The 15451-nt window shown below is 43.4% G+C and overlaps 5 protein-coding genes and 1 pseudogene across 6 annotated transcripts; 4 read left to right on the forward strand and 2 right to left on the reverse strand.

Annotated features, from left to right (window-relative positions):
- Positions 1-2260: 2260 nt before the first annotated feature.
- LOC131209958 (uncharacterized) lies at positions 2261-3318 on the reverse strand. Its single transcript, XM_058203133.1, has 3 exons — positions 3141-3318; positions 2673-3072; positions 2261-2608 (listed from the first exon to the last, which is right to left on the reverse strand). The coding sequence occupies exons 1-3, from the start codon at positions 3287-3289 to the stop codon at positions 2396-2398; spliced, it is 762 nt and encodes a 253-aa protein (XP_058059116.1). The 5' UTR covers positions 3290-3318; the 3' UTR covers positions 2261-2395.
- Positions 3319-3849: 531 nt separating this feature from the next.
- On the forward strand, positions 3850-6657 carry LOC131207729 (X-ray repair cross-complementing protein 5). The gene is made up of 4 exons (XM_058200355.1): positions 3850-3861; positions 3920-4036; positions 4101-5214; positions 5287-6657. Exons 1-4 carry the CDS (start codon positions 3850-3852, stop codon positions 6204-6206), a joined length of 2163 nt encoding a protein of 720 aa, XP_058056338.1. The 3' UTR covers positions 6207-6657.
- A 900-nt stretch (positions 6658-7557) lies between these two features.
- Positions 7558-10865, forward strand: LOC131210028 (uncharacterized). 2 transcript variants are annotated; one of them, XM_058203215.1, is made up of 4 exons: positions 7558-7638; positions 8937-9464; positions 10309-10469; positions 10534-10865. In XM_058203215.1, the coding sequence occupies exons 2-4, from the start codon at positions 8986-8988 to the stop codon at positions 10578-10580; spliced, it is 687 nt and encodes a 228-aa protein (XP_058059198.1). In that variant the 5' UTR covers positions 7558-7638; positions 8937-8985; the 3' UTR covers positions 10581-10865. The 2 variants fall into 2 exon arrangements, with proteins under 2 accessions (XP_058059198.1, XP_058059197.1); XM_058203214.1 differs by having other exon boundaries at positions 7560-7828.
- A 1097-nt stretch (positions 10866-11962) lies between these two features.
- On the forward strand, positions 11963-12756 carry LOC131209661 (selenoprotein H-like). Its single transcript, XM_058202775.1, has 2 exons — positions 11963-12092; positions 12154-12756. Exons 1-2 carry the CDS (start codon positions 12051-12053, stop codon positions 12517-12519), a joined length of 408 nt encoding a protein of 135 aa, XP_058058758.1. The 5' UTR covers positions 11963-12050; the 3' UTR covers positions 12520-12756.
- Positions 12733-13826, reverse strand: LOC131209660 (large ribosomal subunit protein uL13m). Its single transcript, XM_058202774.1, has 4 exons — positions 13684-13826; positions 13369-13492; positions 13141-13295; positions 12733-13067 (listed from the first exon to the last, which is right to left on the reverse strand). Exons 1-4 carry the CDS (start codon positions 13705-13707, stop codon positions 12834-12836), a joined length of 537 nt encoding a protein of 178 aa, XP_058058757.1. The 5' UTR covers positions 13708-13826; the 3' UTR covers positions 12733-12833.
- Positions 13827-13997: 171 nt separating this feature from the next.
- The window catches only part of LOC131207730 (leukotriene A-4 hydrolase-like), a 7790-nt pseudogene continuing 6336 nt past the window's right edge, over positions 13998-15451 (forward strand).

A 15451-nucleotide genomic window follows, 5' to 3' on the forward strand; every position in this document is an offset into this window, starting at 1 on the left:
TTTCGTTGTGTTGGTAATAGACACATGACTAGAACTATTTGAATTGATACTATTAACAGGTTGAAGTATTCGTACATGATCTTTGGCGAGAAGACCGTCCACACGAATAAGTGGTCTCTTAAAAGCGTTGCCACTATTACGAAACATGTAGCGGGAAGCATAACCATTGCGTTTAGTATAACTAAAACCCATCGCCTCTTCGGTGCTTCGAAATTTTTCTGTTGAAGGTGGCTGAAAAATATTAGGGATATTACATGGCCTTGACTCGGTGTACTTATACTTACTTGTAGGATTGTTGCGAAAAACGTAGATGGTGTATCAGCATGAGAAAACTTATTATTGGGCCGCAAAAGGTTTGCAAAGTCAGGAAAAAACCAACACGAAACATATCGAAATGTTCTAGCCCCACATATCCGGCGTTGACATCGATGGTAGCTAAACTGTTGGAATTGCCCTGAAACAAATTATGGCGATAGTACAAGCATAAAAAATATGGTGTAAACATATTACCCTTAGCCTTACCTGATAGAAATAAAACGCTTTTCCGAGCCAGTAGTGAGTGATTATTTTGAGTGTTAAATTTGTGTCTGTCATATCTGCTACTCGGTCAATGCTTCTCGTTACGTATCTACTTGAGGCTATTAATGCACCAAGAAGCATCACATTATGTGGTTTGCTCAAAAGAGCGACTAGCAGTATGACAACTTTAACACAATGGCCGAAAAATTGATTCATGTTATTGTGATTCGTTTTCTCGCCTTTAACCATTCGATAATACAACAAAGGTAACAATCCAATCAGGAATATTTCTAACAGATTTATCCAAAACAACGTGACACAAAACGATGAGCTGAAAATGGAGACAAAACGCGAGGAGCAATGAGAACAGGTAATGTTATTGTATGTACTGGAATAAGTGATGTACTAAAGTACTACTTACTAGGATGTCTCCTGACCGAAAAGATGTACTGTGCCACTCATTGCTCGATAGTAATAAATCAGTAAAGCTGCACAGGCGGAAAGTACGTTACCGGGTAAACCGCTCAAGAAGCTTAATTGAAACACCAAATGCGCCAAGCTAAAAATCATCATAATACTGAGCCAAACTTTGTGACCACTCATCACTAACCAATCGCCTATGTCAGGAATATGTTGCCATTTATCGCCAGTTTGATTGAGGCGCCGGATAAAAATGTGCATGCACAAGATAGCTATAGATTCTATGCAGTATCTATTTCGCTCGCCCTTACATATGCTAATCAATGATTTATCGGCTTTGGTGTAAACTATCAAACTGCCAATCGTATGGTTCATGATTGATAATTGCTTTAAGGCCAGCATTAGCATTACTGTGTTGGTTACATAGTACCATGTTTGGTGTTCTTCCTCAATGAAGGAACTGCTAGTAAGCGAAACACAGTAGAACATGACACCAATCCAGAGAATTCCTAAGGAAGGCAATGTACTCTTCAAAAATGTAACTAACAATCTAGTTTTTGTATTGCTGATAAAAAACTTCAACAACAAAAAATGGGCAAGAAAAATAAACGACGTAATAGCAGAAAGCACATCGACCGGTTTTATCGATATTGCATGCGGCCATACACAAGTTATCATTTTCAATAGGATAAAAGATATCATCAAAAAACACACTGCAGGAAGTAATTGAAGTCGAAAGGTAATTTCCCGACCCTCAATGTGGGTAGTAAGATGCACAAATTGCCCTACGGCGATTACCGCACATGAAACCATCATCAAGAGACCTATTGCAATGTAAATGATATCGTATCGAATGTAATTGGTGATAAGCAGCTGAGACATGTTTTTTGTTACAGTTTTGTATAGGGAAACAGCACGTTGGAACCCAGATAATGAAGAGAATTCATTGCTTATCATAGTTTGATGCACTCGCTTCGCTTCTTCGTACTGTAGGTAAGTAGCTAAAATAAACGACATCGGACGATTAAAGTAATAAATTATCATTAAAAATTATCTGCTTTACCGTGGGTTTGTTGGCCATCTTCAAGGAATGCATTTGCTTTAGTAACAAGTCTTTGTGTGTTGTAATACATTGCATAAAGTGTATCTTTTGCCTCCCATCGGTCAAACATTGGTTCTATCATGCCGCCAATCGAAGAGAAGGGAATAGGTAGACCTAGCAAAGCGGACATTGTTGGTGCCAAATCTATCTGAAGAAAAGTTTCGTCACTTTTGGAGCACTGATTGCTAATAACGAGCAACGGTACGATGGTTTCCCCAGTAGATGAACCACCGTGTCCTCCAGAATCTCGCATTCCATGATCGCCAGTAAGAACCACCAAAGGGTTGGTGTGATGTTGCTGAGTTAGCCGCCAGGGAAAAGATTTACATCGTAACAAGCTTAAACAAGGCGATTTTATAGTACAAATACGAACCATACCCATTTGTTCATTGCCGCAAAAACAGTCTCGACAACCTTGTCCATTTCTTGTAGTTTTTTGGGAACTTTTTCACTAAACGGGCCTTCCACGTGACCGATGTGGTCAAGTCCTAGGTAATGTAGTACCATTAAGCTCCAATCGTCCGCTTCAAGCTCTGCGTTCAGTGAATTCGTAATGTTTTGATCGCCCTATTAAGAACGCAAGCATTTGTACAGCAAAACGGTTAGTAAATGGACAATGCTACGATATTACCTCATGGAAATCATACACAAATAACGAATCTGCATTTTCTCCTTTTCGGTGAAACATGTTAGGAAACATGCGTGTCCATGTGTTGTCTCCGTAAAAAACAATTTTCTGTTGCCGTTGTGTCATTTGGTAAAGAAATGTATCCAACTCCATTTCGGAGCCGCCCAAATTCAGAACCACATCGAGAAAACTGGGTAGCGCCCCAGACGTGAGGGCTTTTATCCTAGGCATAGTAACTGTCGGTGGGTGAACTTGTAGGCGGTACAGACATGCCTGGTTTTCGTCGATAAGTTTGTTAACAAAGCGAAAGTTTTGCTCCTGTTGTATAAAATCCATCCGCAGCGCATCGATCACAATGAATATGACCCTAGTAGTATGTGGCTTGTAATTGATCGCACTGAAACTAAGAAATGATCGGGGACGACGTGAGACAAATGAATGTAAGAACTTTACTCTTTGCGATTAACTTACCGTTCATTTCCAATGCTTTGTGGCAGATCATCAACGCTACATTTTGTAGCAGGGGAAAATGATAATGGAAAATATCCATAGCAAAACAAGCTGAACGAAAAGACAAATGTAACAAAGTTATAAGCCGCGACGTGCTCCACGGTTACCATTATCACATTGTCTCGCAACTGAAATAAAAGTTAAGTCTGCTGTTTTGTTTACATTCGGGACAGGATACGCACACCGAGCAATATGACAGCCGCACTTTTCTTCTTTGCCCACGTTTTCTTCTTCGCCTGCTCACTCGATAGGGTGTACACTGCGGATTGATAATTAAATAATATTATTGTATCCAAAATAGTTAAGATGGTTAATTTCTAATTACTCGCCGTAACGCTGTTTGGCACAATCATTGATTGACCAAGTTTGATTTTCAAATGGTATTTTTTAAAAACAGTTCCAAGTGTTTTTTCAGGTATGTTTCGTAGTTCGCACAAAGTAGTCTTTTGCTACATTTTTTCTATATTTGTCCTTATTTGCATTTAACTTCTGTCCACTAGTGTTTCTTTCTCGTATTTTTACCTCTCTCTTCACCTATAAATACGAGAGCCGGTTTAACCGAATCTCACTCGCCATCTAAATCTCGCGCAGGTGACGTATCCTGTCAACATGTAACGTAAACATTCCGGTCGTTTCACGAATTTACTTGTCGTCACCAGTACCGGTAGATATGGCGCAAATAGTAAGTGTAGCTGATTGCTTGTGCAAAATAGTGCTTACTTTTGGATTTCCCTCTCTAGGAAGCGTGCATGATTGTGATCGATGTGGGAAAAAGCACTTCAATACGCTGTGGACCAGATGGAGAAAGCTTTTTCGAATGCTCCAAGCGGTTGGCGTTACAAATCGTTCAGCGAATGGTAGATATTGGGTGCTCCGTGTTGGTGGCAAGTATGAAATTTATCACAACTATGCAATTGATAGATTTTCAGCAAACCGCAAAATGAAGTCGGCCTGCTCCTGATGGGTACGGATGAAACCAACAATCAACTAAATACTGATTCTGGTAACAATTACGAACACATTTGTGAAGCGTTGTACATGAAATCGCCCAACTGGCAAGCATTACGCATCTTGGAGAACAAAGTGATGCGATCAGACAGCGAATCGAATTGGTTCGATGCACTTGTGGTAGCAGAGAACTTTCTACGCACCTCTACGAGTGCCAAAAAAATATCGCGATTCGACATTTTTCTTATTTCGCCTTTATACGAACGCTCCGAAGTAAATGATGCGGAATTGCGTAGCTTCGTGAATAACTTAGAATCGATGATGTATCATGTTCACATCATAAGCAACCAAATTGTACATCCGGCGTCCCTCACCAGAACGACCATATTCGACACATCCGGTTCTTTCGAGGACACATCTAAAAGCGATGCCCGGTATCATAATGAAAGCATATTGAAGGATATTGTGTCGGGTTCAAACCACACTCTAACGGATCTAGCAAGTGCACTGAAATGTTTAAATCATTACGATGCGAAAACTGTGCGGCCAGCGGCATGGAACAGCACGTTAACTATCGGCACAAAGTTGAGCATTTCCGTCTCTGCGTATGTCTCGATTCGCGAGCAAAAGCCCTTAGGACCGTTCAAGGTGGACAGTGCAGATGGTTCGGCGACGAGTGTACAGACACGAACCGAACACTTCCACAACGATAAGCGAATTGAGCTAGAGATGGAAGATCTTATTGACGGTTATATGTACGGGGCGACTGTCGTACCGTACGATAGTGCGGTCGAAATCAACTATAAATCGGGTGAAGCGCGGCTCACTTGTCTGGGGTTTACACCCAGTGTGAACATCCTGGAAGAGTATCTGTGCGGCAAAGGAACGCACCTGGTTATTGCAAAGCAAGGATGCGTCGGGTCGGAAGAGAAGCTTAGTGCACTGATCAAAGCGATGATAGCCTTGAAAGTGGTCATGATTGCGGTGAAGGTTTACCGAAGAGACACAAAACCCCGGATCAACGTTCTACTTCCAACGCACAAAAAACAATATCCCTGTCTAACGATGCTCGAACTTATTTTTCAAGGTAACTTGGTGGCGTTTCCCTTATTTCTACATTTTACCTAGCTTAGTTTGTTAATGTTTTGTCTTTTTTCAGACGAATTAAATATGATCGGGTTTGCTCCTTTGATGACTGCTAGACAAAAACCTTCCGCGGAGCAGTATGAAGCGATCGATCAGCTAATCAACAGCATGAACCTTATGGATTCCCTCGATACTGATCGCGGACAAACGCGCGAAGCATTTGTGCTCAAAGATACTTTCAATCCAACTTATCAACACTTGTACCGCACAGTGGCACACCGGGCAATGCATCCCAATGCCACCCTTCCCTCGATGGACAACGAGTTACGCGAACTTCTTACTGTCCCCGAGAAGCTACAGCAAAGATCGATACCAGCGTTACAGCAGATTAAAAATCTTTTTCCACTGGAAGAGCAGACGCTTCGCTCACGCACCGAATGGCTCCAGCGAGTGGCTAAAATTAATCTTCCCAATGATGCCTCTATCAGTTCAGGAACGGGTGGCCAGGTGCCAACTGCGGATGATCGGCGGATCGTGATGGCCGTCGGAACGGTAACGCCTGCAGAAGATTTTGATCTATTGCTTCGCCGTGGCGAAAAGTTCGTCACTGTTGCCAACCAGATGCAGAGAGTAATTTTAGAATTGTGCACAGCAATGCCGACGCCCTTCTGTAAGATAATCATGGCACTGATGATGTACCGCGGAGAAGCCCAGAAGCTGGGTCCTTTCCGGTACAACGAATGGATGGTCGAGTTTAAGAAAGTTCTTCTGGACCGTCACAAGGCAGACTTGTGGCAGCAGTTGATTGTACAGGAAAAACTCGGACTAATTGATGCGACAGAAAGTGAAATGAGCACAGTTGGCGTGGCAGATGCCATTGAGTTCTACAACGTTCCCTTGAAGGGCAAGTTGGCGGGTGATGAGAAACCAGAAGATGAGGTGGATTTGGAAAATTTATTGGCGGAACTGCACGGGGGAACCGACGATGTTTAAACAATACACAAATAGAGAAGCAAAAGTTCAAAAATGAAGAACAAAACAAATGAAACGCTGTTCAATAATAAGCAATAAGATAGAGTATAGTTCGAGAAGCATAAACGAACAACCGAATGCGATTTTCATGGAAGAAGTAACTCGAGTTTCTATGCAACCTGAATCGGGAATATGTGTTACCCAAGTTCAAAGGTAGGAAGAGATGTTTTATGCAGCATTCTGAGCTATGATTATTTTTATAAAAATGTAACCAGCGTGCTTGTTTGAATGCAAATTAGAACTTCAACGTAATAGAAAGTCAAATTGAAAAGTTAATGTACAAATGGCTCTGCCCCAACAGATGTAATTGTTCATGCATCAGTTTGCACCAGTTCTGCACAAATAACACGTGTCAACGCGTCCATTATTATTCAACCTCTTAACATTATCTGATAATTTGTCGTAAATTAACTTATCTCCTGTCGGTGATCGCTTGTAATAAATCAATAGATAAGGTTACAACTTTTCTTGTCTGCTTTGTGTCTCCCGGGTACATTTACATATGTATCTCCATGGAAACGACTGTATATTCCTGCCCAAAGATAAAGTAAAACTCGATTTACCGGTATCTCGAGTAGCGTTGCTTGAAGTGGGTAATACAGGTTTCGCCAACAATCAGCACACGTTGTTCGATCTGCTCCACCTTTATCAAGCAGGACATTTAATTGGCCCGCGATGCGTCGCTGCTTCAACATAGTGTACCTATACTAAAATGCCGTTACATGGCAAAAGACTGTTCATATCTAACCGCGAGTTATCGGATAAAAAGGGGCCCCCTTTGAACGATTTTGAGCCGTGCTGCTCAGCATTTTAATTGCGCATTTTACGCTTGTGTCATTATCGGGGCGATGCGGGAATAAGTTGAATCCCGATTCGAAAGGGATTCCCACCCAGAAAGCAGGTGCTTGCAATCATGTACTGTTTGCGATAATACCGAATTTTTACGCCTAATTGATAAGTAATGGTACTGCATGACGGCCTACTATAAAAGCACGTCGTGACAAAAATGGGCGTTCTTTTATTTCGAGCCCATTTCGCCGTTTCATGATGAGCAAGGTTATTTTCCTCCTCCGCCTTAATGCTTGCCAAAATCGATGGATCAGTCGTCCGCCACCATACTGCAATCCGAACACCACGTCGGCGAGCCAACTAATTCGCGGGAGATAAAGGTTGGAACACATTTTAGCGGGAGTTCCATCGTTGGTGTGCATGTGTTGATCCGCCGGAGTCCCGGGTGAAGCGATAGCGATTCGTAAGTGTGTATTGGCGGGATCGCGATTTCTCCGTAATCAGTATTGCAGCCGCTGTGTAACGTGACACAACAGTTCAGCGTCTTCCAAACGCGCCAAAGACCGGTCGGCAGGAGAGGCTGCAAGTGTTAGCACTGCAACACGTAAGATAACGCAGTAAATGGTCAAAAAGTCTAGTGACCATCGACCCTGTCAAGTGTTTTCATTGGGTGTAATGTAACTTTTGTATCAGAGTGTCTCTAGTAATTGCACTAAAGCAACATGCAACTCTGGCTTGCATCACTTTGCCCGCAGCCGGTTAAAGAAGATAAGCGGTGACCAATTAGTTAAGAGGTAATTATAGTTGGACCAATTGCACTCGTGGCCGTTTCTAATATTACGCATAAAATAGAAAACTCTGTGAACGAAATGATTACTGGTAGACTTACTATAAACGGCGACGACGACCGTTTGTTGACGTTGACTGGAACAGTAATTGTGTAGCGGCAGATAATGGTAATGGGCGGTAGCATTTATTTTACACGACGTTTTTTAACTGTCTTACGAGTAGATTACATGAATCCGATGGTGATGCTGTCCGGACGTATGGCTGATAATCTGTTACACGCTCAATTGTTTTCATGCCCCAGAGTGCCCTTCCTGCTGTATTCAAATGCGGATCGATGGTTCAGAGGTCGAACTGCAGCTGATCTAGTAAAAAAACTTTAAAAAATCGTTAAAGCAGCTTAAACGCAGATTAGATGGTTAAAGTTAATTTAACACTGTATGCAACACTTCGGGTCTCATTCTGAAGTACGAGCCACAGTTCCAGAGTAAAAGCAAAATGATTAGTATTTAACTACGAAACATGTTGTACCAACGGAAGTAGTTTTATCCTCGCCTACTGCGAGGTGGGGATAAATTGCGATTGCCTAACAAACTCTGTCTGGCACGGTACACATTTTGTCGACGCCGTTGTTTGATAAGATCTAATGTCTGCCTATCTTCACAGTCGACACATAGACTGTTTATTATCAACATTTAGCTAGTGTTCTAACTCAGCAGTGACAAGATATTTACCGATATCTGGTTGCAGCAAATTTAATCTTGCACCAGCATTTTGGGGGTGCGATTTATGCACCATTTATGCACGCCACCACACTGCTGTGGGCCACGTGTACGGAGGCATCACGAATGTTTTCCCACTTCCGCGAGCAACAATTGCCGCCCGCCGGCCTAGCATCGTACCATCGATTATCTGTATCTTATCATGCACCAAAAACCTCGAATAAGGAAATCGTCGCGCTCACCATCCGTTGGTCGAATTCCTTATCAAGGCTTGGGTCGTAAACAATTCGTTTCGGAGCGGATAGTGCGTATCGTGTGCGGATGAAAAAAGAGTTCGATTCGAGCCCAGCCGATGTTCGCTCGCCGGTTCAATGTGTTTTTTCTTGCGGCGCAGGTCGGTTCAGCTACGGGGCGAATCGACGTAATCCCGTGGACCGGTGGGAATGCAATTTCTTCGTGACAGTCTCTCGCTTTCATTCACCAGCCAGCAAGGAAGCAGCCGAGCACCTGGTGGCGAAAATGGCGAAACACGGAACGGTGAACCGTCTCCGACGGCTTCGCATGCCAGCAACGACTCGAAGTACGACACGGTCCGATCGAAGGCTGCGATCAATCTGGGCAGCCCACCGTCCGCGTACAGCACACCATTCCAAAGTCCGATCATCCCTAGTCGGACCTTTCCGACGATAAGTGGAGCGGCAACGACGCTGGGTGCTGGCCCGGCAAGAGGAAGTGTGGCAGGTTCTGTGAACGGTGGAAAAACGAATAGAGGCAGTAAAGTGTACTTCATCGATCCGGGACAATTGCCTCCGGAATATGAACTGCCGGAGCGGCCTTTGCATAGTGATGGTGGTGTCGTGAATCCTGCCTTCGCCAACGACAGTGGAGCTACGGTGATCACTGTTCCCGGATCACAACCGAGGTTAGTTCAGCGAAGGCCAGACGATTGGGGATAGGCCAGAGAAATTGTTGCTAGCTCTTGGAGTTCTGTTAACTTCAGGACATGAACTTCACTAAAAAATTATAATGTTCGTAGCATGAAACCCGGGAATAGGAATTCTCTTTTCTACGAAACCTCACCAAATTCACCAAGGAAAGCAAAGGGCAGTTTGTGGAAATTTCGTTTCGCGCAGATAACGGATCAAGATAAAAGTAAACCGAACGATAATGTTCCCAACGGCTGGTAGGAGGTTTAACACGAAATTGAATGCGCAATGCGAAATATTCTATTACGGTTTCTTTTTTTTTGTTCGCGCTATCGTTGAATTTTTCGCTTAAGTTTGAAAAATCGAAATTAACGTGAAGAACGATTTCTTAATGTGGCGCTTTCTTCGATGCGTTGGAATCGGCTGATGAACTGAGTTCGTTAGTATTAGTCGCCGGATGATCGACGATATCCTCAGCTGATTTATATCTTTCTGCTATGCACACAAGAGAAAATAATTCCAATTGGTCGATCACCCCCTGGGGGCAGGAGCGACATGAATCACACCTTCATCAATCATTAAAATGACACCAATCTAAAGTTATCAATTCAATTGCCCATCGATACGTGCTAACCCCACGTTATCAATTGGTTCTGTCCACCTGGCATGTGACACACGCGTATGCTACGCGTCTGAACCTCTGTTACCTTGCGGGGAAGGTATGTCCTTGAATAGAAAGAGGTGCACGTAGATATTGAGAAAAGGCTAAATCAGTTGTCTAGTGATTCACGATGTATGGTCCTGCTAACGTGCATGCTAATTCCCCTTGCATAATTTCAGCGTTATCAGAGAGCAATACTGGACCTGGTCATGCCGGTGTAGACATGAGTTTACCCCACGAGAGAAGGTCCTTGTGATAGTGATCTTTGTTCTGGTGCTGATCATTGGAGGACTTGCGGCGTATCTTGGTATTGTGATAGACAGTGATGATGGTCTTCCAGGTGAGCTGCTAGTACGTTGGTGCATGATTGTGTGGAAAATTAATGTTGCTTTAACCTTTACCAGGTGGCATCTTAACGAACGGGATGCTGATGCCTGCAGCTCATCTGTAAAGAACCCCCCGTTGCGGTTGTCGCTCGTGATGGTCATAAAAAGGATTGTGGTGTAACATTGAGACAACAGGAGTAAAAGTTCTTAATCCCTAAAGGCCAAATATAGCATAGAATTAAAGTAAGATTGTGTAATTTCGATCACGAAAACGTACCATAGACGTTGCGTCGCGAATATGTTTAGCGTAATAGTATTTTCGTATGTGTGACAAATTTTGTCAAATATTTCACTGCAAGCAGCGCTTACATTTTAAATACCTGTACTCTCTTCAAAAGACAACAGATAAAAAATAAAAAAGGTGTTTTTAAAGAGATGTTTTTTATCTTGAACGAAGGGTTGAATTAATTGTTTCTTGTGCGTTCATTTCACCAGCGATTTCGTCTGAGTAATCGTCAAACGAACCATTTACTATGTTAGCATTCCGTTGCTGTATTACTTTTATGGAACGATGCCTCAACACGGACCAACGGAAATCGCTCCGAAATCCTGCTAGGAGGAAGCAGTTTTCTATCCTTTTAGGCTTCATCACGGCGGATCAAATCTGCGAAAGAATATAAATAGCATCGACCGTAGATACCTCTACCATCGCGTTCTATCGAAAAAAAGATATTTAGTAATAAGAACTGATAACAACCGATCATTTAACTTACTACTGATCCGCCCTGGATAACATTGAGTCTTCGTTTTGTTAGCCTCTGGCTTTGGTAGTGTCGTTTAAGGGATTCAACACTGATCGCCAACTTGAGGCAAAGAACTCTATTCGAATCGCCTGCAGTTTGTCCCCTAAGTTATCCCGTCAGCGTGGGAGTTGTTTATCCGGGCTTGTTTTATGAACACCGCCATCCAGTGTATGTTTCGAAATCCTCTTCAAAGTCGATTTTTTATCCTCTGGACAATGGTTAGCAATCGTTTAGTTGCCTTCATTTCCTGGGTCATTCGTGCCTTCCGAGTTGGCGGATCTTTACTCCATCAAACAATACTGAGATTGTTTCGACTGAATAAAAACACACGGTCGTAAACAAACATTTTTCAACAATCGAGCTAGCAGGGAAAACATATTTGACATCGAGGTTAATCGATGAACATGTTTTCGAAAGGTTCAAAAGGGAGGTTTAGATGATCGTTTTCGGTATGGTCATATTGTCATAATAATTCTGCATAGTGCGATCGTTTATGAACAGGAACGCCACCCACCGAATATAGAACTAAACGAAGAACCACCGAATATCGAAGAAAGTCCAAATATTGTTGAAATTCTCAACCCAATCTTCTATACGTTACTATGCGATCGTTTGCTCGATTATGCATTGCGCGCTTCTAAAGAGCAGTGTTGTCAGCAAAAATCGATGTATTCCTTCGTTTAAGCATCCTTCTGCTGCCGAGCGTTGGAGCCAAATTCTGCCGTCCTTGGCGTGAGTAAAAGAAGTGCGTAAAAGAAGTGTGTTCTTAGAAAAACTGGAAGGCGGCTTGCGATGGCTCGCAAAAAACGTAAGATTGGAAGTTCAAGCACAGAGGTAAAGCACGACTTACGATTGCTTGCCAGGACATTTAATAATAACTACATCAATTTGCTAGACTGTGACCAAAAAGGCGAAAACAGGCGAATCAAAAAGAGAAACAACGCCGCCTGCAGCCAGCGATGGAGGTGACGCCGATGGGCCCTACATTTTCATTGAACATTGCAAATCATGATCCGTGTTCAAGCGCAAGGCTGCAGAGGTCCACGCGGAACTTTGTGCGCTTGCGCCCGAACACAACTTCCAGCTGGTGTTGAACGATAGTGGTACACCACGCCGCGGAGCTTTCGAGATTGCTGTTGCCAAGACAAATAAGGGAGAAAAGGTGTCGGTGTGGTCCGGCCTACCAAAGGGACCGCCAAGGAAAAATAAGTTTCCAGACGTTAAAGCGCTGCTTGAAGATGTCTTAAAGGCACTAAAGTAGTTGCGCATCGCTAGTGCCATTCTCGCTACGCCTCTATGTTGGTGGTGCGGTGTGCTTCAAAGTGTAACCACCCTCCATGTTATGCCGTATGGTGATTTCGTAGAAAACCGCAAAACGGTCTGCGTCATCGGAAGTTTCGCTAACACTAGGATGGTCTCGGTTTGAGGCGAAACGCATTTCATCAATATGTAAAGAAACAAATTGCGGGAGAAATATAATCTACAAGCTAACGGCTAAGCCGAACACGCTGTTTATTTCCAATCTGGTCTAGGTCGATTAACCAACTAGTGAAGAGGTTGGTTTCTGTTCCCCTTCTACCGAAGAATGTAATCTTTCGGATAGTCCATGATTTTTGGGAAGTTGCGTACGGTTTCTTCGTCGATCTGATCCAACCGTTGCGGAACCCGCCGCGGTTGGCGAATTTGGTTGGTTACATTTTCCAGCATATCTTTCGGCACTTCATCGTTGTTGAACAAATGAAGGCGTTGCATGGTGTGCCGTCGTTGCAGATTGCCCTTCATTGCTCGGTAAACGGCTTTTTTCATGATCTGTGTGTTTAGGGGAAAATACTAAGTTGCCGCATGCCATTGACAGTAGACGACAAACAAAGTTTCTTTTTACCATCGTAGGGTCTTTCTCGTGCAGCTCCCAAGCAAGTGTCCAACTGGCCCCTCCTGCATAGCCGGTGTGATGGAAGTAGGCACGCTTTTTCCATTCATCGCCCGGAAGAGCGATTTCCGATGTGTTAATCACTACCACATGGTCGCCGCAATCATCTTAAAAGTGGAGGAAATCGAAAAATGATGCAGCTCACTGTGCAATAGTCAGCTGGTTACCTCAAATACTTACTCAGTGGATGGTAGATAGGTTTGTGGAGGCCCATAAGGTGTTTTCGGATTAGTGAGGCTGCTTCAAATGGATTTTGCCAAGTGCAGTCGAATATGTGCCACTGTCGGGCAAGCGTTGCCCATTGCTGAAAATACCGCACCAGAAGCATTTTCATATGCAAAGTAAAAAACAAAATGCAGTTACCGGCATGTTCATTACTTCTACAACAACTTGAGACAATTGGCGGAATTGCCGATTGCCCCTCATAGCCACAACTGGTTTCATAACCAGCCGGGCGAAATTAAATGCGCCAGCTAAGACATACGCTCCATTTACCTGCACTCGCTGCGTACTGGACATAACTGTAACTGAGTTGATGAATTGGTTTTCTACCTCTACACGATAGTAAGAGATGAGCCGAAATGTATTTACAAGGTTTTTTCGAGCCCCTGGAATCGGAACATGCGTAAATTTACAATCCAAAACAAATGCTTGACACTGCAAGAGATTTTGACGTTGACCTTTCCCTTATGAAACGTCTCAGTAATTTTTGTTATCGTTTAGAAAGATTCACGGGCTGCGTTCACCGTTGCCAACCATTAGGCATTCGTTGTGCTACTCATAATTTGTACTGAAAATCTTTCGACGGCCGTAGATCACTGCGTTTTTAGTCAACAGTTGGTTTGCGAATGAAACGGTGTTTTTGATTGTTGCGTCCCATTACCTACAGAGTTGATTGTAACACAGATTGCAATTTAAAGCGCAAAACTACTTTTCGAACACAGGTGTGCCGATTATGTTGTTTGAGAAAAATGTGCCATTTCTCGGATTTTTGTTTGGTGTTGATTCGGTTCGAATTTGTGGGATTGCCAAAGTAGTATTCCTAATAAAAGGCATCTTAAACATGGAAAACAAGCGTTTTGCCATCCCTGGGATAAATCATGTACATTTGTGCTCAGACAACCGTCTCACTGTTGTTCGCAGGTTCCTTGGTGCTATTGCTTTTGACGACAAATCGCCCAGCAACCACAATGCGGTTAAGCCCACTCGACCCCAGCTCCTACTCGAATGCCCGTAGGTATTAGATAATGGATAGGAGTAGGTTCCCATTCAATGGGGTCGTACACTATCTATCTTATTGTGCGCATACAAAATAAGTCTTTATATTCCCTACCACCAGACGAGCTTATCATACGACATGTGGATCTAGATTGGACGGTGAACTTCGATAAGAGCACGATCTCTGGTACCGCAACGCTGCATTTCAAACTGATCAAAGCTGACCTTCAGGAAATTGTACGAATGTCTTGACTCACAACCGGATCCGAATAATGCAAATAACTATTACATTATTTTTTCTAGTTTCTGGATGTTAGCGACATTAATGTGTCTTCAGTGGCGATCCGCAGGGCTGCCGATGAAGTTCCGCTCGATTGGGACGTTGGTGGCCCGGTGTCCAACATCGGGTCCAAGCTGACTCTCTACCTACCGACGAAGACGAGTGGAGAACTTACGGTGGTGATCGGTTATGAGACTTCGCCGAAAGCGAGTGCGCTTCAATGGCTAACGCCGGAGCAAACATTTGGCAAGAAATATCCGTATCTCTTCAGTCAATGCCAGGCCATTCATGCCCGGTCCATTCTACCGTGTCAAGATACTCCGGCCGTAAAGTTTACTTATAACGCAACGGTAAGATGGGTTACCGCTTGTTCTTTTTTCACGATCTTTAATATCAGTTGTTTTTAGTTGCATCACTCGGCGGAAGTTACGGGGTTGATGAGTGCGATAAAGGTGGATTCGCTGCCGGGAATTTCGAAGTTTGTGCAGAAAATTCCCATTCCGAGCAGCTTGCTGGCAGTCGTGGTCGGTGCACTCGTCTCGAAACCAATCGGTCCTATGTAAGATAGCCTGCAAAGTTATTCATTTTCTATTCAAAGTTTTTGAACATGTTTGGTTCTTTTTAGTTCGAGTGTATGGGCCGAACAGGAACAGATCGATGAGGCGGCCGAAGAATTTTCACAGACGGCGGATTTCATTGCAAAAGCGGAGGAAATCTGTGGCCCATACGTGTGGGAGCGATATGATTTGCTTGTGATGCCACCAA

The sequence above is a fragment of the Anopheles bellator genome, chromosome 2 (assembly GCF_943735745.2).
Source record: "Anopheles bellator chromosome 2, idAnoBellAS_SP24_06.2, whole genome shotgun sequence".
Classification (NCBI taxonomy): domain Eukaryota; kingdom Metazoa; phylum Arthropoda; class Insecta; order Diptera; family Culicidae; genus Anopheles; species Anopheles bellator.

What these genes read in the sequence shown, in the direction of transcription:
- LOC131209958 (XM_058203133.1), bottom strand. Translation starts at nt 3,289, where the DNA reads ATGGTAACCGTGGAGCACGTCGCGGCTTATAACTTTGTTACATTTGTC. An exon ending in CAAAGCATTGGAAATGAACG is followed by an intron (nt 3,073 to 3,140) that starts GTAAGTTAATCG and finishes ATCATTTCTTAG; the next exon opens with TTTCAGTGCGATCAATTACA. An exon ending in TTGTGTATGATTTCCATGAG is followed by an intron (nt 2,609 to 2,672) that starts GTAATATCGTAG and finishes CGTTCTTAATAG; the next exon opens with GGCGATCAAAACATTACGAA.
- LOC131207729 (XM_058200355.1), top strand. An exon ending in TACAAATCGTTCAGCGAATG is followed by an intron (nt 4,037 to 4,100) that starts GTAGATATTGGG and finishes TGCAATTGATAG; the next exon opens with ATTTTCAGCAAACCGCAAAA. An exon ending in GCTCGAACTTATTTTTCAAG is followed by an intron (nt 5,215 to 5,286) that starts GTAACTTGGTGG and finishes GTCTTTTTTCAG; the next exon opens with ACGAATTAAATATGATCGGG.
- LOC131210028 (XM_058203215.1), top strand. Translation starts at nt 8,986, where the DNA reads ATGCAATTTCTTCGTGACAGTCTCTCGCTTTCATTCACCAGCCAGCAA. An exon ending in GTTCCCGGATCACAACCGAG is followed by an intron (nt 9,465 to 10,308) that starts GTTAGTTCAGCG and finishes GCATAATTTCAG; the next exon opens with CGTTATCAGAGAGCAATACT. An exon ending in CAGTGATGATGGTCTTCCAG is followed by an intron (nt 10,470 to 10,533) that starts GTGAGCTGCTAG and finishes AACCTTTACCAG; the next exon opens with GTGGCATCTTAACGAACGGG.
- LOC131209660 (XM_058202774.1), bottom strand. Translation starts at nt 13,707, where the DNA reads ATGTCCAGTACGCAGCGAGTGCAG. An exon ending in ACCTATCTACCATCCACTGA is followed by an intron (nt 13,296 to 13,368) that starts GTAAGTATTTGA and finishes TCCACTTTTAAG; the next exon opens with ATGATTGCGGCGACCATGTG. An exon ending in ACGAGAAAGACCCTACGATG is followed by an intron (nt 13,068 to 13,140) that starts GTAAAAAGAAAC and finishes CTAAACACACAG; the next exon opens with ATCATGAAAAAAGCCGTTTA.